This window comes from Pristiophorus japonicus, chromosome 18 (genome assembly GCF_044704955.1).
Source record: "Pristiophorus japonicus isolate sPriJap1 chromosome 18, sPriJap1.hap1, whole genome shotgun sequence".
Classification (NCBI taxonomy): Eukaryota; Metazoa; Chordata; class Chondrichthyes; family Pristiophoridae; genus Pristiophorus; species Pristiophorus japonicus.
Genome location: NC_091994.1, coordinates 3,572,435 through 3,589,130, shown reverse-complemented (window position 1 = coordinate 3,589,130; position 16,696 = coordinate 3,572,435). Strand labels below are relative to the sequence as shown.

The 16,696-nt window shown below is 53.1% G+C and overlaps 1 protein-coding gene across 1 annotated transcript in view; it reads right to left on the bottom strand.

Annotated features, from left to right (window-relative positions):
- Positions 1-14,415, bottom strand: part of LOC139229107 (anoctamin-8-like) — a 99,812-nt gene extending 85,397 nt beyond the window's left edge. The window contains exon 1 of the mRNA XM_070860767.1: positions 14,298-14,415. Coding sequence (XP_070716868.1) covers positions 14,298-14,415 — 118 coding nt within the window. The remainder of the gene's footprint in view (positions 1-14,297) is intronic.
- Between the last annotated feature and the right edge of the window lie 2,281 nt (positions 14,416-16,696).

The window sequence follows — 16,696 nt, the reverse complement described above, 5'->3', positions numbered from 1 at the left end:
CCACTGACACCTGGGAGTCCCTGGCCAAAGTCCACCCTAAGTGGAGGAAGTGCATCCGGGAGGGCGCTGAGCACCTCGAGTCTCGTCGCCGAGAGCATGCAGAAACCAAGCGCAGGCAGCGGGAGGAGCGTGTGGCAAACCAGTCCCACCCACCCCTTCCCTCAACCACTGTCTGTCCCACCTGTGACAGGGACTGTAATTCCTGTATTGGACTGTTCAGTCACCTGAGAACTCAGTTTTAGAGTGGAAGCAAGTCTTCCTCGATTTCGAGGGACTGCCTATGATGGTGATGAAGGGGAATTAGGAATGGGCAATAAATACTGGCCTTGCCAGCGATGCCCACATCCCAGGAACGATTAAAGGACAATGGATCTCGGGAACAAGCTGCTATGGACGCTGATTCGCTGAATTCCTTCAGGCGAGATGCAGACTTGTTTCTGGCTGGGGCGGAGATCACCTCTTACAGAAGGGTGGGGAATTCAGGGCCAGAGTGACCTCCTGGACTAGTATAGATCACCGAACGGGGGGGGGAGGGGCGTGTATCACGATGCACAAGGCATCGCGGTTGTCTGGGGAACAGGCGGACTGGAACCGAGGGGTCTTTCTGCTCTCCGCCATTCTTCACAGCTGGAGCAGAAAGCGGTGAGGCGCGGGGGGGCACTGATCGCCGCCAGGGAGGGGGAGGGCGGCAGTGGTCATGGGGCAGTGGTCGCGGGCGGGAGGGGCTGGGGGGGCAGTGGTCGCGTGGCCGGTGGGGGGATAAGGAGGGGGCAGTGGTCGCGGGCGGGAGCGGCCGGGAGCGAGGATTGTCCGGGGGGCTGAGACGTGCTGTCAGGGACCCAGCGTGAGGTGTTGGGGTGGGCAGTGCAGTCACCCACGGGTAACGCGGACAGGCCAGGGGCCGTGTGGAGACACAGCACAGTGCAAGCACAGACCGTCTCACAGCCCACTGAGCCAATTAAATTCAGCGTTTGGCGGAGTGCCGGGGCCAACTAATAACTTGGAAGGGATGAAAATTTATTTCGAGAGATCATTTTAAAAAAAGAAAAGAAAAGAAAGGACTTGCATTTCTACAGCATTTTTCACAACCTCAGGACGTCCCAAAGAGCTTTACAGCCAATAAAATACTGTCATAATGTGGGAAACGCAGCAGCCAATTTATGCACAGCAAGTTCCCACAAAGAGCAATGTGATAAAGACCAGATAATCTGTTTTTAGTGATAAATATTGGCCAGGAGACCGAGAAGAACTCCCCTGCTCTTCTTCGAAATAGTGCCATGGGATCTTTTACGTCCACGTGAGATAGCAGACGGGGCCTCGGTTTAACGTCTCATCTGAAAGACGGCACCTCCGACAGCGCTCCCTCAGTACTGCCCCTCTGACAGTGCGGGGCTCCCTCAGTACTGCCCCTCTGACAATGCAGCGCTCCCTCAGTACTGCCCCTCTGACAGTGCAGCTCTGCCTCAGTACTGCCCCTCCGACAGTGCAGTGCTCCCTCAATACTGCCCCTACGACAGTGCAGCGCTCCCTCAGTACTGCCCCTCCGACAGTGCGGCGCTCCCTCAGTACTGCCCCTCCGACAGTGCGGTGCTCCCTCAGTACTGCCCCTCCGACAGTGCGGCACTCCCTCAGTACTGCCCCTCCGACAGTGCGGTGCTCCCTCAGTACTGCCCCTCCGACAGTGCGGCACTCCCTCAGTACTGCCCCTCTGACAGTGCGGGGCTCCCTCAGCACTGCCCCTCCGACAGTGCGGCACTCCCTCAGTACTGCCCCTCCGACAGTGCGGCACTCCCTCAGTACTGCCCCTCTGACAGTGCGGGGCTCCCTCAGCACTGCCCCTCCGACAGTGCGGCACTCCCTCAGTACTGCCCCTCCGACAGTGCGGCACTCCCTCAGTACTGCCCCTCTGACAGTGCGGGGCTCCCTCAGCACTGCCCCTCCGACAGTGCGGGGCTCCCTCAGCACTGCACTGGGAGTGTCAGTCTGGATTCTGTGCTCAAGTCTCTGGAGTGGGACTTGAACCCACGACCTTCTGACTCCGAGACGAGAGTGCTGCCCACTGAGCCACGGCTGGCACGAGAGGCGGTGTAATTGCGGAGTAGGCCCCAGGATTATCGCTCCGGGTGTGTAATTCTGGAGTCGCTGGGTTGGAGGGTTTCAGTGAGGGGAAAGCAACAGATGCTTCACAAAACACCGATAGAGTTACGATTAAATATGAATGAGCGGACAAGGGCAATGGATTGTTCGATGTTGCATGGGCCGAGCTGCAGGGATCTTCTGTAACAAACAACTGTCGGGAACAGGAGTTACAGACAGCAGCTCGAATCCAACACCACGTTACAATCCAGGCAACATCACGGGAGAGCTGTGCACCTGAAGATTGACCTGATACACATTAAAGATCCCATGGCACTATTTCGAAGAAGAGCAGGGGAGTTCTCCCCAGTGTCCTGGGACCAGTATTTATCCCTCAACCAACATCACTAAAACAGATTATCTGGTCATTATCACATTGCTGTGTGTGGGAGCTTGCTGTGCGCAAATTGGCTGCCGCGTTTCCCACATTACAACAGTGACTACACTCCAAAAGTACTTCATTGGCTGTAAAGTGCTTTGAGACTTCCTGAGGTTGTGAAAGGCGCTATATAAATGCAAGTCTTTCTTACATCCACTTACATAACAAAGGAAGACTTGCATTTATATAGCGCCTTTCACAACCTCAGGTCATCCCAAAGCCCTTTACAGCCAATGAAGTACTTTTGGAGTGTAGTCATTTGAAATTTGGGAAACGCAGCAGCCCATTTGCGCACAGCAAGCTCCCACAAACAGCAATGTGATAATGAGCTGATAATCGGTTTCAATGATGTTGGTTGAGGGATAAATATTGGCCCCAGGACACCGGGGAGAACTCCCCTGCTCTTCTTCAAAATAGTGCCCTGGGATCTTTTACATCGACCTGAGAGGACAGACGGGGCCTCGGTTTAACATCTCATCTGAAGAGTTTTCAGATGGTGCGGTACATTTGCAACTGGGGTGGTTCAGTGACCAGGGGCAGCATTCTGTATTGTACTAGTGACTGTAGCGACTATTTAAGTAACGTTGTCACATAACCCTTCCCTGTCCCCTTCGCAAAGGCTCCATCTCCTGGGATGCTGCCCCACCGGGAATGGCGGGTTCCCCAGTACATCCCCTGGCACGGTCATCCTTTGTGAGCGAGGGTTTGGGAGGCTATTGGACTGTGGGGGCTTCACAGCAAAGCTTGATTCCAATCCCAGCCACGCCGCACATTTGGTGGGCAGGACAGCGGGCAGGAGCAGGACCCCGGCTGCATCTTCTGGCCATCCAAACCCACAGAACATTCAGCTACCCAACGGAATTGGAGCGTTGTCACTTTTGGGAGTGGAGTGGCCCGGAGGCGTTTGGTGTTACTGCTGTCACAAAACAACAACAACAACAACTTGTATTTATGTAGCGCCTTTAACGCAGTAAAACGTCCCAAGGCGGCTCACAGTGGTGTTATAAGACAAAACAAATACATTTGACACCAAGCCACAGAAGAAGAAATTACGGCAGATGACCAAAAGCTTGGTCAAAGAAGGAGGTTTTAAGGAGGGAAGAGGGGCGGAGAGGTTTAGGGAGGGAGTTCCAGAGCTTGGGGCCCCAGGCAGCTGAAGGCACGGCCACCGATGGTGGAGCGATTATAATCAGGGATGTTCAGGAGGGCAGAATTAGAGGAGCGCAGACATCTCGGAGGGTTGCGGGGCTGGAGGAGATTACAGTGATAGGGAGGGGTGAGGGCCATGGAGGGATTTGAAAGCAAGGATGAGAATTTTGAATTTGAGGCGTTGCTTAACCGATGTTGGTCAGCAAACACAGGGGGTGATGGGTGAGTGGGACTGGGTGTGAGTTAGGACACGGGGCAGCGAGCACGGGAGTGATGGGTGAGCGGGACTTGGTGCGAGTTAGGACATGGGGCAGTGAGCACAGGGAGTGACGGGTGAGTGGGACTGGGTGTGAGTTAGGATACGGGGCAGTGAGCACAGGGAGTGACGGGTGAGTGGGACTGGGTGTGAGTTAGGACACGGGGCAGTGAGCACAGGGGGTGATGGGTGAGCGGGACTCGGTACGAGTTAGGACACGGGGCAGTGAGCACAGGGGGTGATGGGTGAGTGGGAATCGGTGCGAGTTAGGACACGGGGCAGCGAGCACAGGGGGTGATGGGTGAGTGGGACTGGGTGTGAGTTAGGACACGGGGCAGCGAGCACAGGGGGTGATGGGTGAGCGGGACTCGGTGCGAGTTAGGACACGGGGCAGTGAGCACAGGGGGTGATGGGTGAGCGGGACTTGGTGCGAGTTAGGACACGGGTCAGCGAGCACATGGGGTGATGGGTGAGCAGGACTTGGTGCGAGTTAGGACACGGGGGCAGCAGAGTTTTGGATCAGCTTTAGTTTACGTTGGGTAGAACGTGGGAGGCCAGGAAATACCTTACCCAGTACCTCCCATCCCAGGTCTTGGTGACATCGAACCTGCTCAGCACAATATGGTAATCTCCTGGAGAGAGGTCACAGGGCAGCTGAGGGGGGATAGAGAAATTGTTCGACTGCAGCTGGGATGGGCAACCCATTTTGGGGTTCAGACATATTATTGGGACAATGTAGAGGGAGCTTTACTCTGTATCTAACCCCATGCTGTACCTGCCCTGGGAGTGTTTGATGGGACAGTGCAGAGGGAGCTTTACTCTGTATCTAACCCCATGCTGTACCTACCCTGGGAGTGTTTGATGGGACAGTGTAGAGGGAGCTTTACTCTGTATCTAACCCCATGCTGTACCTGCCCTGGGAGTGTTTGATGGGACAGTGTAGAGGGAGCTTTACTCTGTATCTAACCCCATGCTGTACCTGCCCTGGGAGTGTTTGATGGGACAGTGCAGAGGGAGATTTACTCTTGTATCTAACCCCATGCTGTACCTACCCTGGGAGTGTTTGATGGGAGAGTGTAGAGGGAGCTTTACTCTGTATCTAACCTGTGCTGTACCTGCCCTGGGAGTGTTTGATGGGACAGTGTAGAGGGAGCTTTACTCTGTATCTAACCCCATGCTGTACCTGCCCTGGGAGTGTTTGATGGGACAGTGTAGAGGGAGATTTACTCTGTATCTAACCCCCTGTACCTGCCCTGGGAGTGTTTGATGGGACAGTGCAGAGGAAGCCAGCAACATTAGCGTCCTCGACCAGGCCAACATCGAAGCACTGACCACACTCGACCAGCTCCGTTGGGTGGGCCACATTGTCCACATGCCTGACACAAGTCTCCCAAAGCAAGCGCTCTACTTGGAACTCCTACACAGCAAGCGAGCCCCAGGTGGGCAGCGGAAACGTTACAAGGACACCCTCACAGCTTCCTTGATAAAATGCAACATCCCCACCGACACCTGGGAGTCCCTGGCCAAAGACCGCCCTAAGTGGAGGAAGTGCATCCAGGAGGGCGCTGAGCACCTCGAGTCTCGTCGCCGAGAGCATGCAGAAACCAAGCGCAGGCAGCGGAAGGAGCGTGCGGCAAACCAGTCCCACCCTCCCCTTCCCTCAACCACTGTCTGTCCCACCTGTGACAGGGACTGTAATTCCTGTATTGGACTGTTCAGTCACCTGAGAACTCACTTTTAGAGTGGAAGCAAGTCTCCCTCGATTTCGAGGAACTGCCGGTGATCTGATGAGAGGGAGCTTTACTCTAACATCTCTCACTTTATTGAGCAGAAAATTCAATAAATATTTATTTTTAACACAAATGTTATTCTGTGACAGTGCAGAGTTTCCATGGAAACACAGCAGTAGCTTTGTAAACAGAGAGGAAGCTGTCTGTGTAAGATACGCAGAAATGCTGATAATACCGCTTTAAGCCGATCGTTGGGTTAAGTCACAACAAACGAGCAGACATGTTATTTACTCGGTGGGAAGTGGCTCTTTTATTAATTAGTATTTTAGTGAAATAGAGTTGAGCAACTGCTTGATCCGATTGCATTTGCTGAAGTCTGGGATTAGCCGGGTTTTTCCCATCGACAATGTGCCGGTACTGACCCCCCCGCCCAGGAGCAGGGTGGTCCCCCCGAGATGACCAAACCCACCCCCAGTGGGGCAGCGGTACTGGGCTCCAGTACCCTAGGTTGGGGGCGGAATATCGGCCGGGGCGTGTCTGTGTGTGTGTCTGTGTACGTGTACGTGTGTGTCTGTGTACGTGTGCGTGTGTGGGTGTGTCTGTGTATGTGTGTGTGTCTATGTGTGTATGTGTACGTGTGTGTCTGTGTATGTGTGTGTGTACATGTGTGTGTGTCTATGTGTGTGTGTGTATGTGTGTGTGTCTCTGTGTATGTGTGTGTGTGTCAGTGTGTGTCTCTGTGTGTGTTTGTGTGTGTGGGTGTGTCTAGCTGTCTGTGTGTGTCTGTATTTGTGCGTGTGCTTAAGTGTGTCTATGCATGTGTATATCCACGTGTCTGCCTTTTTGTGTGTGTGTGTGTGTCACACTGTGTGTGTGTGTATGTGTCACACTGTGTGTGTGTGTCTGTGTGTGTATGTGTCACACTGTGTGTGTGTGTGACACACTGTGTGTGTGTGCCTGTGTGTGTGTGTGACACTGTGTGTGTGACACACTGTGCGTGTGCCTGTGTGTGTGTGTGTGTGTGAGACAAACTGTGTGTGTGTGTGACACACTGTGTGTGTGTGTGCCTGTGTGTGTGTGTGTCACACTGTGTGTGCCTGACACACTGTGTGTGTGCCTGTGTGTGTGTGTGACAAACTGTGTGTGTCACACTGTGTGTGTGTGTGTGTGTGTGTGACAAACTGTGTGCGTGTGTGTGTCACACTTTGTGTGTGTGTGACACACTGTGTGTGTGTGACACTGTGTGTGTGACACTGTGTGTGTGTGTGTGACACACTGTGTGTGTGTGTGTCACACTGTGTGTGTATGTGTATGTGTCACACTGCATGTGTGTGTCTGTGTGTGTATGTGTCACACTGTGTGTGTGTGTGACACACTGTGTGTGTGTGCCTGTGTGTGTGTATGTGTCACACTGTGTGTGTGTGACACACTATGTGTGTGCCTGTGTGTGTGTGTGTGTCACACTGTGTGTGTGTGACACACTGTGTGTGTGCCTGTGTGTGTGTGTGTGTGTGACAAACTGTGTGCGTGTGTGTGTCACACTGTGTGTGTGTGTGGCACACTGTGTGTGTGTGACAATGTGTGTGTGTGTGTGTGACACACTGTGTGTGTATGTGGTGTGTGTGTGTGTGTGACACACTGTGTGTGTGCCTGTGTGTGTGTGTGTGACAAACTGTGTGTGTGTCACACTGTATGTGTGTGTGTGGGTCACACTGTGTGTGTGTGTGACACACTGTGTGTGTGTGACTGTGTGTGTGTGTGTGTGTGTGTGTGTCACACTGTGTGTGTGTGTGACACCATGTGTGTGTGTGTGTGGGTCACACTGTGTGTGTGTGTGTGACACACTGTGTGTGTGTGACACTGTGTGTGTGTGTGTGTGTGTGTGTGTCACACTGTGTGTGTGTGTGTGTGTGTGTGCGTGCGTGTGTGACACACTGTGTGTGTGTGTGTGTTGTGTGTGTGTGTCACACTGTGTGTGTGTGTGTGCGTGCGTGTGTGTGTGACACACTGTGTGTGTGTGTGTGTGAGTGTGTGTCACACTGTGTGTGTGTGTGTGTGCGTGCGTGTGTGACACACTGTGTGTGTATATGCGTGCGTGTGTGTTTGACACACTGTGTGTGTGTGTGTGTTGTGTGTGTGTGTCACACTGTGTGTGTGTGTTGTGTGTGTGTGTCACACTGTGTGTGTGTGCGCGTGTGTGTTGTGTGTGTGTGTCACACTGTGTGCTGTGTGTGTGTGTGTGTGTTGTGTGTGTGTGTCACACTGTGTGTGTGTGTGTGTGTTGTGTGTGTGACACACTGTGTGTGTGTGTGCGCGTGTGTGTGACACTGTGTGTGTGTGTGTGTGTGTGTCACACTGTGTGTGTGTGTGTGTGTTGTGTGTATGTGTCACACTGTGTGTGTGTGTTGTGTGTGTGTGACACACTGTGTGTGTGTGTGTGTGTTGTGTGTGTGACACACTGTGTGTGTGTGTGCGCGTGTGTGTGACACTGTGTGTGTGTGTGTGTGTGTGTCACACTGTGTGTGTGTGTGTGTTGTGTGTGTGTGTCACACTGTGTGTGTGTGTGTGTGTTGTGTGTGTGACACACTGTGTGTGTGTGTGCGCGTGTGTGTGACACTGTGTGTGTGTGTGTGTGTGTGTCACACTGTGTGTGTGTGTGTGTGTTGTGTGTATGTGTCACACTGTGTGTGTGTGTTGTGTGTATGTGTCACACTGTGTGTGTGTGTTGTGTGTGTGTGACACACTGTGTGTGTGTGTGTGTGTTGTGTGTGTGTGTCACACTGTGTGTGTGTGTGTGTTGTGTGTGTGTGACACACTGTGTGTGTGTGTGTGTGTGTTGTGTGTGTGTGTCACACTGTGTGTGTGTTGTGTGTGTGTGACATACTGTGTGTGTGTGTGTGTTGTGTGTGTGTGTGTGTGTGTTGTGTGTGTGTGTCACACTGTGTGTGTGTGTGTTTGTTGTGTGTGTGTGTCACACTGTGTGTGTGTGTGTGTGTTGTGTGTGTGTGACACACTGTGTGTGTGTGTGTGTGTGTTGTGTGTGTGTGACACACTGTGTGTGTGTGTTGTGTGTGTGTGACATACTGTGTGTGTGTGTTGTGTGTGTGTGTCACACTGTGTGTGTGTGTGTGTGTTGTGTGTGTGTGACACACTGTGTGTGTGTGTGTGTGTTGTGTGTGTGTGACACACTGTGTGTGTGTGTGTGTGTTGTGTGTGTGTGACACACTGTGTGTGTGTGTGTGTGTTGTGTGTGTGTGACACACTGTGTGTGTGTGTGTGTGTGTGTTGTGTGTGTGTGACACACTGTGTGTGTGTGTGTGTGTGTGTGTGACATACTGTGTGTGTATGTGTGTGTTGTGTGTGTGTGACACACTGTGTGTGTGTGTGTGTGTGTGTGTGACATACTGTGTGTGTATGTGTGTGTTGTGTGTGTGTGACACACTGTGTGTGTGTGTGTGTGTGTGTGTGTTGTGTGTGTGTGACACACTGTGTGTGTGTGTGTGTGTGTTGTGTGTGTGTGACACACTGTGTGTGTGTGTGTGTGTGTGTGTGTTGTGTGTGTGTGACACACTGTGTGTGTGTGTGTGTGTGTGTGTTGTGTGTGTGTGACATACTGTGTGTGTATGTGTGTGTTGTGTGTGTGTGACACACTGTGTGTGTGTGTGTGTGTGTGTGTGTTGTGTGTGTGTGACACACTGTCCTGAGCTGATGTGGATTCTCAGTTTGCTGGAGTTACAGCTCGGGTGATGCCGGCCTGGGCTATATTCCGCAGTCCGATCACATCTGCCCCGACCCTCGCCAGCTGCTACTGTCCGGCACAAGTCCCTTCCCATCTGCTCTCCATTCCTCGCCAGCCTATCCCTCCCTCGCAGCTGACAGCCGACTCGTGCATTCTCCAGCAGCGGCACTGGATGGCGATCAGGGACAGGAACCTTGGCAGCCCTCACACCCCCAGGGACCCCCAGCATCCACAGCTTTTTGGGGGAGTGGGTTTCGGATTTACAAAACAACATGTATTTATATAGCGCCTTTAACTTTGTGAAACAAGACGCTTCACAGGAGTGTTATGAGATAAAAAAATCTGACACCGAGCCGTTTAAGGAGAAATTAGCGCAGGTGACCGAAAGCTTGGTCAAAGAGGTCGGTTTTAAGGAGCATCTTGAAGGAGGAAAGAGAGGTAGAGAGGTTTAGGGAGGGAGTTCCAGAGCTTGGGGCCCAGGCAACAGAAGGCACGGCCACCAATGGTGGAGCGATTATAATCAGGGATGCTCAAGAGGGCAGAATTAGAGGAGCGCAGAGATGTTGGAGGGTTGTAAGACTGGAGGAGATTACAGAGATAGGGAGGGGCAAGGGGCCATGGAGGGATTTGAAAATAAGGATGAGAATTTTGAAATTGAGACGTTGCTTAACCTGGAGCCAATGTAGGTCAGTGAGCACAGGGGGTGATGGGTGAGTGGGACTGGGTGTGAGTTAGGACACGGGTCAGTGAGCACAGGGGGTGATGGGTGAGTGGGACTGGGTGTGAGTTAGGACACGGGTCAGTGAGCACAGGGGGTGATGGGTGAGTGGGACACGGTGCGAGTTAGGACACGGGTCAGTGAGCACAGGGGGTGATGGGTGAGTGGGACACGGTGCGAGTTAGGACACGGGTCAGCGAGCACAGGGGGTGATGGGTGAGTGGGACTTGGTGTGAGTTAGGACACGGGGCAGTGAGCACAGGGGGTGATGGGTGAGCAGGACTTGGTGTGAGTTAGGACACGGGGCAGTGAGCACAGGGGGTGATGGGTGAGCAGGACTTGGTGTGAGTTAGGACACGGGGCAGTGAGTACAGGGGGTGATGGGTGAGTGGGACTTGGTGTGAGTTAGGACACGGGGCAGCGAGCACAGGGGATGATGGGTGAGTGGGACTTGGTGTGAGTTAGGACACGGGGCAGTGAGCACAGGGGGTGATGGGTGAGCGGGACTTGGTGTGAGTTAGGACACGGGGCAGTGAGCACAGTGGTGATGGGTGAGCAGGACTTGGTGTGAGTTAGGACACGGGGCAGTGAGCACAGGGGGTGATGGGTGAGCGGGACTCGGTGCGAGTTAGGACACAGGCTGCCGAGTTTTGGATCACCTCTCGTTTACGTTGGGTAGTATATGGGAGGCCAGCCAGGGGTGCGTTGGAGTCAAGTCTATTCCACTGTGTGAAGAAGTGCTCCCTGACATCACCCTGAACGGCCTGGCTCTAATTTTAAGGTCCTGCCCCTTGTTCTGGACTCCCCCCACCAGAGGGAATAGTTTCTCTCGATCTACCCCATCAACTCCTTTAATCATCTTAAACACCTCGATCAGATCTCCCCTTAATCTTCTACACTCGAGGGAACACAGGCCCAGTCTGTGCAACCTGCCCTCGGGATTTAACCCTTTCAGCCCCGGTATCACCCTGGGGAATCTGCACTGCTCCCCCTCCGAGGCCGATATACCCTCCCCGAGGGGCGGGGCCCAGGACTGGACACGGTTACTGCACACGGGGTCGGAGCAGAGCTCTGTACAACTGGAGCATCACTTGCTCTTCTTTATATTCCAGCTCCACCCTCCAGATAAAGGCCGACACTCCATCAGCCTTTTTGATTGCTTCTTGGACCTGTCTCTGGGCTTTTGGTGATTTGTGCACATGGCCTCCCCAAACCTTGCTCTCCTCCACAGCTCCTCGTCTCTCACCATTTAGAAACTGGTCCGATTTATCGTTCCTGGATCGGGAGTGGATAGCCTCACACATCCCCCACACTGAACCCCATTGCCCCATTGCCCCATTGCCCCAAGCACCATCACAGGACGGGCGCACCCAATCAGGATGGAGGAGATCCGCTGAAACCTCACGCAGAGAGGGATGTTTTGAAAAAGTTTTATATCGAGGGGAAAAAGAAAGTTTTGGATTTCTATAGCGCCTTTCACAACCACCGGACGTCTCAAAGCGCTTTACAGCCAATGAAGTGCTTTTAGAGTGTAGTCACTGTTGTAATGTGGGAAACGCAGCAGCCAACTGCGCACAGCAAGCTCCCACACACAGCAATGTGATAATGACCAGATAATCTGTTTTAGTGATATGGAATGAAGGATAAATATTGGCCCCAGGACACCGGGGAGAACTCCCCTGCTCTTCTTCAAAATAGTGGCTGTGGGATCTTTTACATCCACCTGAGAGGGCAGACGGGGCCTCGGTTTTAACGTCTCATCCGAAAGACGACACCTCCGACAGTGCGGTGCTCCCTCAGTACTGCCCCTCCGACAGTGCGGCACTCCCTCAGTACTGCCCCCTGACAGTGCGGTGCTCCCTCAGTACTGCCCCTCCGACAGTGCGGCGCTCCCTCAGTACTGCCCCTCCGACAGTGCGGTGCTCCCTCAGTACTGCCCCTCCGACAGTGCGGCACTCCCTCAGTACTGCCCCCTGACAGTGCGGCGCTCCCTCAGCACTGCCCCTCCGACAGTGCGCCGCTCCCTCAGTACTGCCCCTCCGACACTGCGGCACTCCCTCAGTACTGCCCCCTCCGACAATGTGGCACTCCTTAGTACTGCCCCTCCGACAGTGCGGCGCTCCCTCAGTACTGCCCCTCCGACAGTGCGGCATTCCCTCAGTACTGCCCCTCTGACAGTGCGGCACTCCCTCAGTACTGCCCCTCGACAGTGCGGTGCTCCCTCAGTACTGCCCCTCTGACAGTGCGGCACTCCCTCAGTACTGCCCCTCTGACAGTGCGGCATTCCCTCAGTACTGCACTGGGAGTGTCAGCCTGGATTATGGGCAGAATTCTCTGGAGTGGGGCTCGAACCCACGACCTTCTGATTCAGAGGGCGAGAGAGAAACAGAGAGCGAGTGAGAGAGAGAGAACTACCCACTGATGCCCATCTGAGACTGAGAGCAGGAGCCGGTGCGATGAGACTGGATTTGAACGCAGTGAGGAGGAGGAGGGTCTAAGAACATCAGAAATAGGAGCAGGAGTCGGCCATTCGGCCCCTCGAACCTGCTCCACCATTTAATATGATCATGTCTGATCTGATCTTGGACTCAGCTGCACATCCCTGCCTGCTCCCCATAACCCTTTACTCCCTCCCTTATCGCTCAAAAATCTGTCTATCTCCACCTTAAATATATTCAATGACCCAGTCTCGGGTCGGAGGAGCGGCGGGGGCGGGGAATGAGGAAAATTGAGAGCCTGCGAGGGAGGGTGTGAGGGAGGGTGAGAGGTGCCGGGAATCGAGCGAGAGACATTGCCCATCAGGGCACCGACACAGGCCTGGTGTGGCTGTGTGACCAAGTGTGGAATTCTGCCAACTCCCAATAAACAATACCCTTCCCAGCTGATGAGCAGTCTGCAAGATCCAACACTAATATCCAATCGATGAATGGGTTAATGCACCATTGGTTGCCCCTGCACCGTGTAAAATACGGCCCTCTCCTGGCAATCTGCCCACTGCCCCAGCCCTCAGTTCAACTGACCCATTCAGAGCCCTGCAACATATTAAACACAGCCTGTTCCTGAAAGGCTGCATATATAAAAACTTACATTTATATAGCGCCTTTCATGACATCTCAAAGCGCTTTAGAACCAATGAAGTACTTTTTGAAGTGCAATCATTGTTGTAATGTAGGAAACGCGGCAGTCAATTTGCGCACAGCAAGCTCCCACACACAGCAATGTGATAATGACCCGATAATCTGTTTTAGTGATGTTGATTGAGGGATAAATATTGGCCCCAGGAGACCGGGGAGAACTCCCCTGCTCTTCTTCGAAATAGTGGCCGTGGATGAGACATTAAAGGCGAGGCCCCGTCTGCTCTCTTAGGTGGATCTTTTACATCTGACAGTGCGGCAGTCTCTCAGTACTGTCCCTCCAACAGTGTGGCGCTCCCTCAGTACTGTCCCTCCGACAGTGTGGCGCTCCCTCAGTACTGCCCCTCCGACAGTGCGGCGCTCCCTCAGTACTGCCCCTCAGACAGTGCCGCGCTCCCTCAGTACTGCCCCTCAGACAGTGCGGCGCTCCCTCAGTAACGCCCCTCAGACAGTGCGGCGCTCCCTCAGTACCGCCCCTCCGACAGTACGGCGCTCCCTCAGTACTGCCCCTCCGACAGTGCGGCGCTCCCTCAGCACTGCCCCTCCGACAGTGCGGGACTCCCTCAGCACTGCCCTTCCGACAGTGCGGCACTCCCTCAGTACTGCCCCTCCGACAGTGCGGCACTCCCTCAGTACTACCCCTCCGACAGTGCGGCGCTCCCTCAGCTCTGCACTGGGAGTGTCAGCCTGGATTTATGTGCTCACGTTCCTGGAGTGGGACATGAACCCACGATATATATATATAGATATATATATATGCAGCAAATTCCCTCGGTGCATCCTGACTGGAAATGCCAATTCTCTCGGGATGCAGGGAAAGATCCCACAGAGGGGAGCGAGTGGGGTGCAGAGCACTGGGCTGCATCGTTCGGCCCACGACTGTCCTGCAAAAACCTGTCCCTCTTTCTGCATTTTTTTTTGCGCAGGGAGGCGACTGGTTTATTTAATAATAATTATTATTATTATGTTTAAAAAATGCACACAATGAGAAATGCAGCTGCAATGAGAGGCTGTAGCCCCCGGACAGAGATTCCCATCTCTAGCCCTTTCACTCACCCAGGACTCCAGCGGTGGCCGCCCGGTTCTCAGCCGCCTCTCCCATCATCTTCCCCGGCTGCAGTCGCCTCTCCGCCTCGGTGTCCTCCCTGCCCGGAGCTCTCCTCAGCACCGGCATGGGTGGCGCAGGATGCCCGCTACAGCGGTTGCATGGGGGGCCACCGGGTTGTCGCTGGGGTTGTTTTCTGGGTCTGGTTACCGTCAGCTCTGCTCATTGCCGTCCCGCATCCAGCAACCCCTTTATTTCTGCATTTATTGCAATGCCTGCTCGCTCCTGCTCATCACATTCCCCCCTCCTCCCCTCTCAAACCACACACACACACAGCACTGAGAAACAGCAAGGTTAGAGGAGGAGAAGGAAATGCAGCAGCGGATTAATCATAGGGTTTGTATTCCCGCCCGAGCAGGAATAGAGAGAGAGTGAGAGGAACAGGAATAGAGAGAGAGAGAGGAACAGGAATAGAGAGAGAGAGGGAGAGGAACAGATAGAGAGAGAGGGAGAGGAACAGGAATAGAGAGAGAGAGGGAGAGGAACAGGAACAGAGAGAGAGAGAGGGAGAGGAACAGGAATAGAGAGAGAGAGGGAGAGGAACAGATGGAGACAGAGAGAGAGAGGAACAGGAATAGAGAGAGAGAGGGAGAGGAACAGGAATAGAGAGAGAGAGGGAGAGGAACAGGAATAGAGAGAGAGAGGGAGAGGAACAGGAATAGAGAGAGAGAGGGAGAGGAACAGGAACAGAGAGAGAGAGAGGGAGAGGAACAGGAATAGAGAGAGAGAGGGAGAGGAACAGATGGAGACAGAGAGAGAGAGGAACAGGAATAGAGAGAGAGAGGGAGAGGAACAGGAATAGAGAGAGAGAGGGAGAGGAACAGGAATAGAGAGAGAGAGGGAGAGGAACAGATGGAGACAGAGAGAGAGAGGAACAGGAATAGAGAGAGAGAGGGAGAGGAACAGATGGAGACAGAGAGAGAGAGGAACAGGAATAGAGAGAGGGAGAGGAACAGGAATAGAGAGAGAGGAAGAGGAACAGATGGCGACAGAGAGAGGGAGAGGAACAGGAACAGAGAGAGAGAGAGGAACAGGAATAGAGAGAGGGAGAGGAACAGATAGAGACAGAGAGAGAGAGAGGAACAGATGGAGACAGAGAGAGAGAGAGGAGCAGGAAGGAGAGAGAGAGAGGAACAGGAATAGAGAGAGTGAGAGGAACGAATAGAGAGGGAGAGGAACAGATGGAGACAGAGAGAGAGAGAGGAACAGGAATAGAGAGAGGGAGAGGAACAGATAGAGACAGAGAGAGAGAGAGGAACAGGAATAGAGAGAGAGGGAGAGGAACAGATGGAGACAGAGAGAGAGAGGAACAGAAATAGAGAGAGTGAGAGAGAGAGAGGAACAGGAATAGAGAGAGAGGAGAGGAACAGAGGGAGACAGACAGAGAGAGAGAGAGGGAGAGGAACAGAGAGAGGGAGAGGGAGAGGAACAGATGGAGACAGAGAGAGACAGACAGAGAGAGAGAGGGAGAGACGGAGACTAAATAATGGGGTGTTGGGGGAGGTTCAGTGAGGAGAAATTTAAAAAGTCAAAGAGAACGGAGAAATGCAGGGTAACGATGAGGGAAATGATAACCAGAGCGTAACAGGAAGGGACAGAGTGTATACAGAGGGTGCACCAGAGCGTAACAGGAAGGGACAGAGTGTATACAGAGGGTGCACCAGAGCGTAACAGGAAGGGACAGAGTGTATACAGAGGGTGCACCAGAAAATAGTCAGAGTCGGGAAAAATGGTAAAAAGACAAAATTAAAAGCTCTTTATCTGAATGCACGCAGTATTCGTAACAAGATCGATGAGTTGACGGCACAAATAGATATAAATGGGTATGATCTGAGCCATTACAGAGACGTGGTTGCAAGGTGACCAAGGCTGGGAACTGAATATTCAGGGTATTTGACAATTCGGAAGGACAGACAGAAAGGAAAAGGAGGCGGGGTAGCTCTGTTAATAAAGGATGAGATCAGTTCAGTAGTGAGTAATGATATTGACTCAGAAGATCAAGATGTTGAATCAGTTTGGGTGGAGATAAGAAATAATAAGGGAAAGAAGTCACTGGTGGGCGTAGTCTATAGGCCCCCTAACAGTAGCTACACGAGAGGACAGAGTATAAATCAAGAAATAATGGAGGCTTGTAAGAAAGGTACTGCAATAATCATGGGCGATTTTAACCTTCATATGGATTGGACAAAGCAAATTGGCCAAGGTAGCCTTGAGGACGAGTTCATAGAGTGTATTCGGGATGGTTTCTTCGAACAATACGTTGTGGAAAATAATGGGACTAAAGGTGGACAAGTCCCCTTGACCCGATGGCCTGCGTCCCAGGGTCTTAAAAGTGGTGCAGAGATAGTGG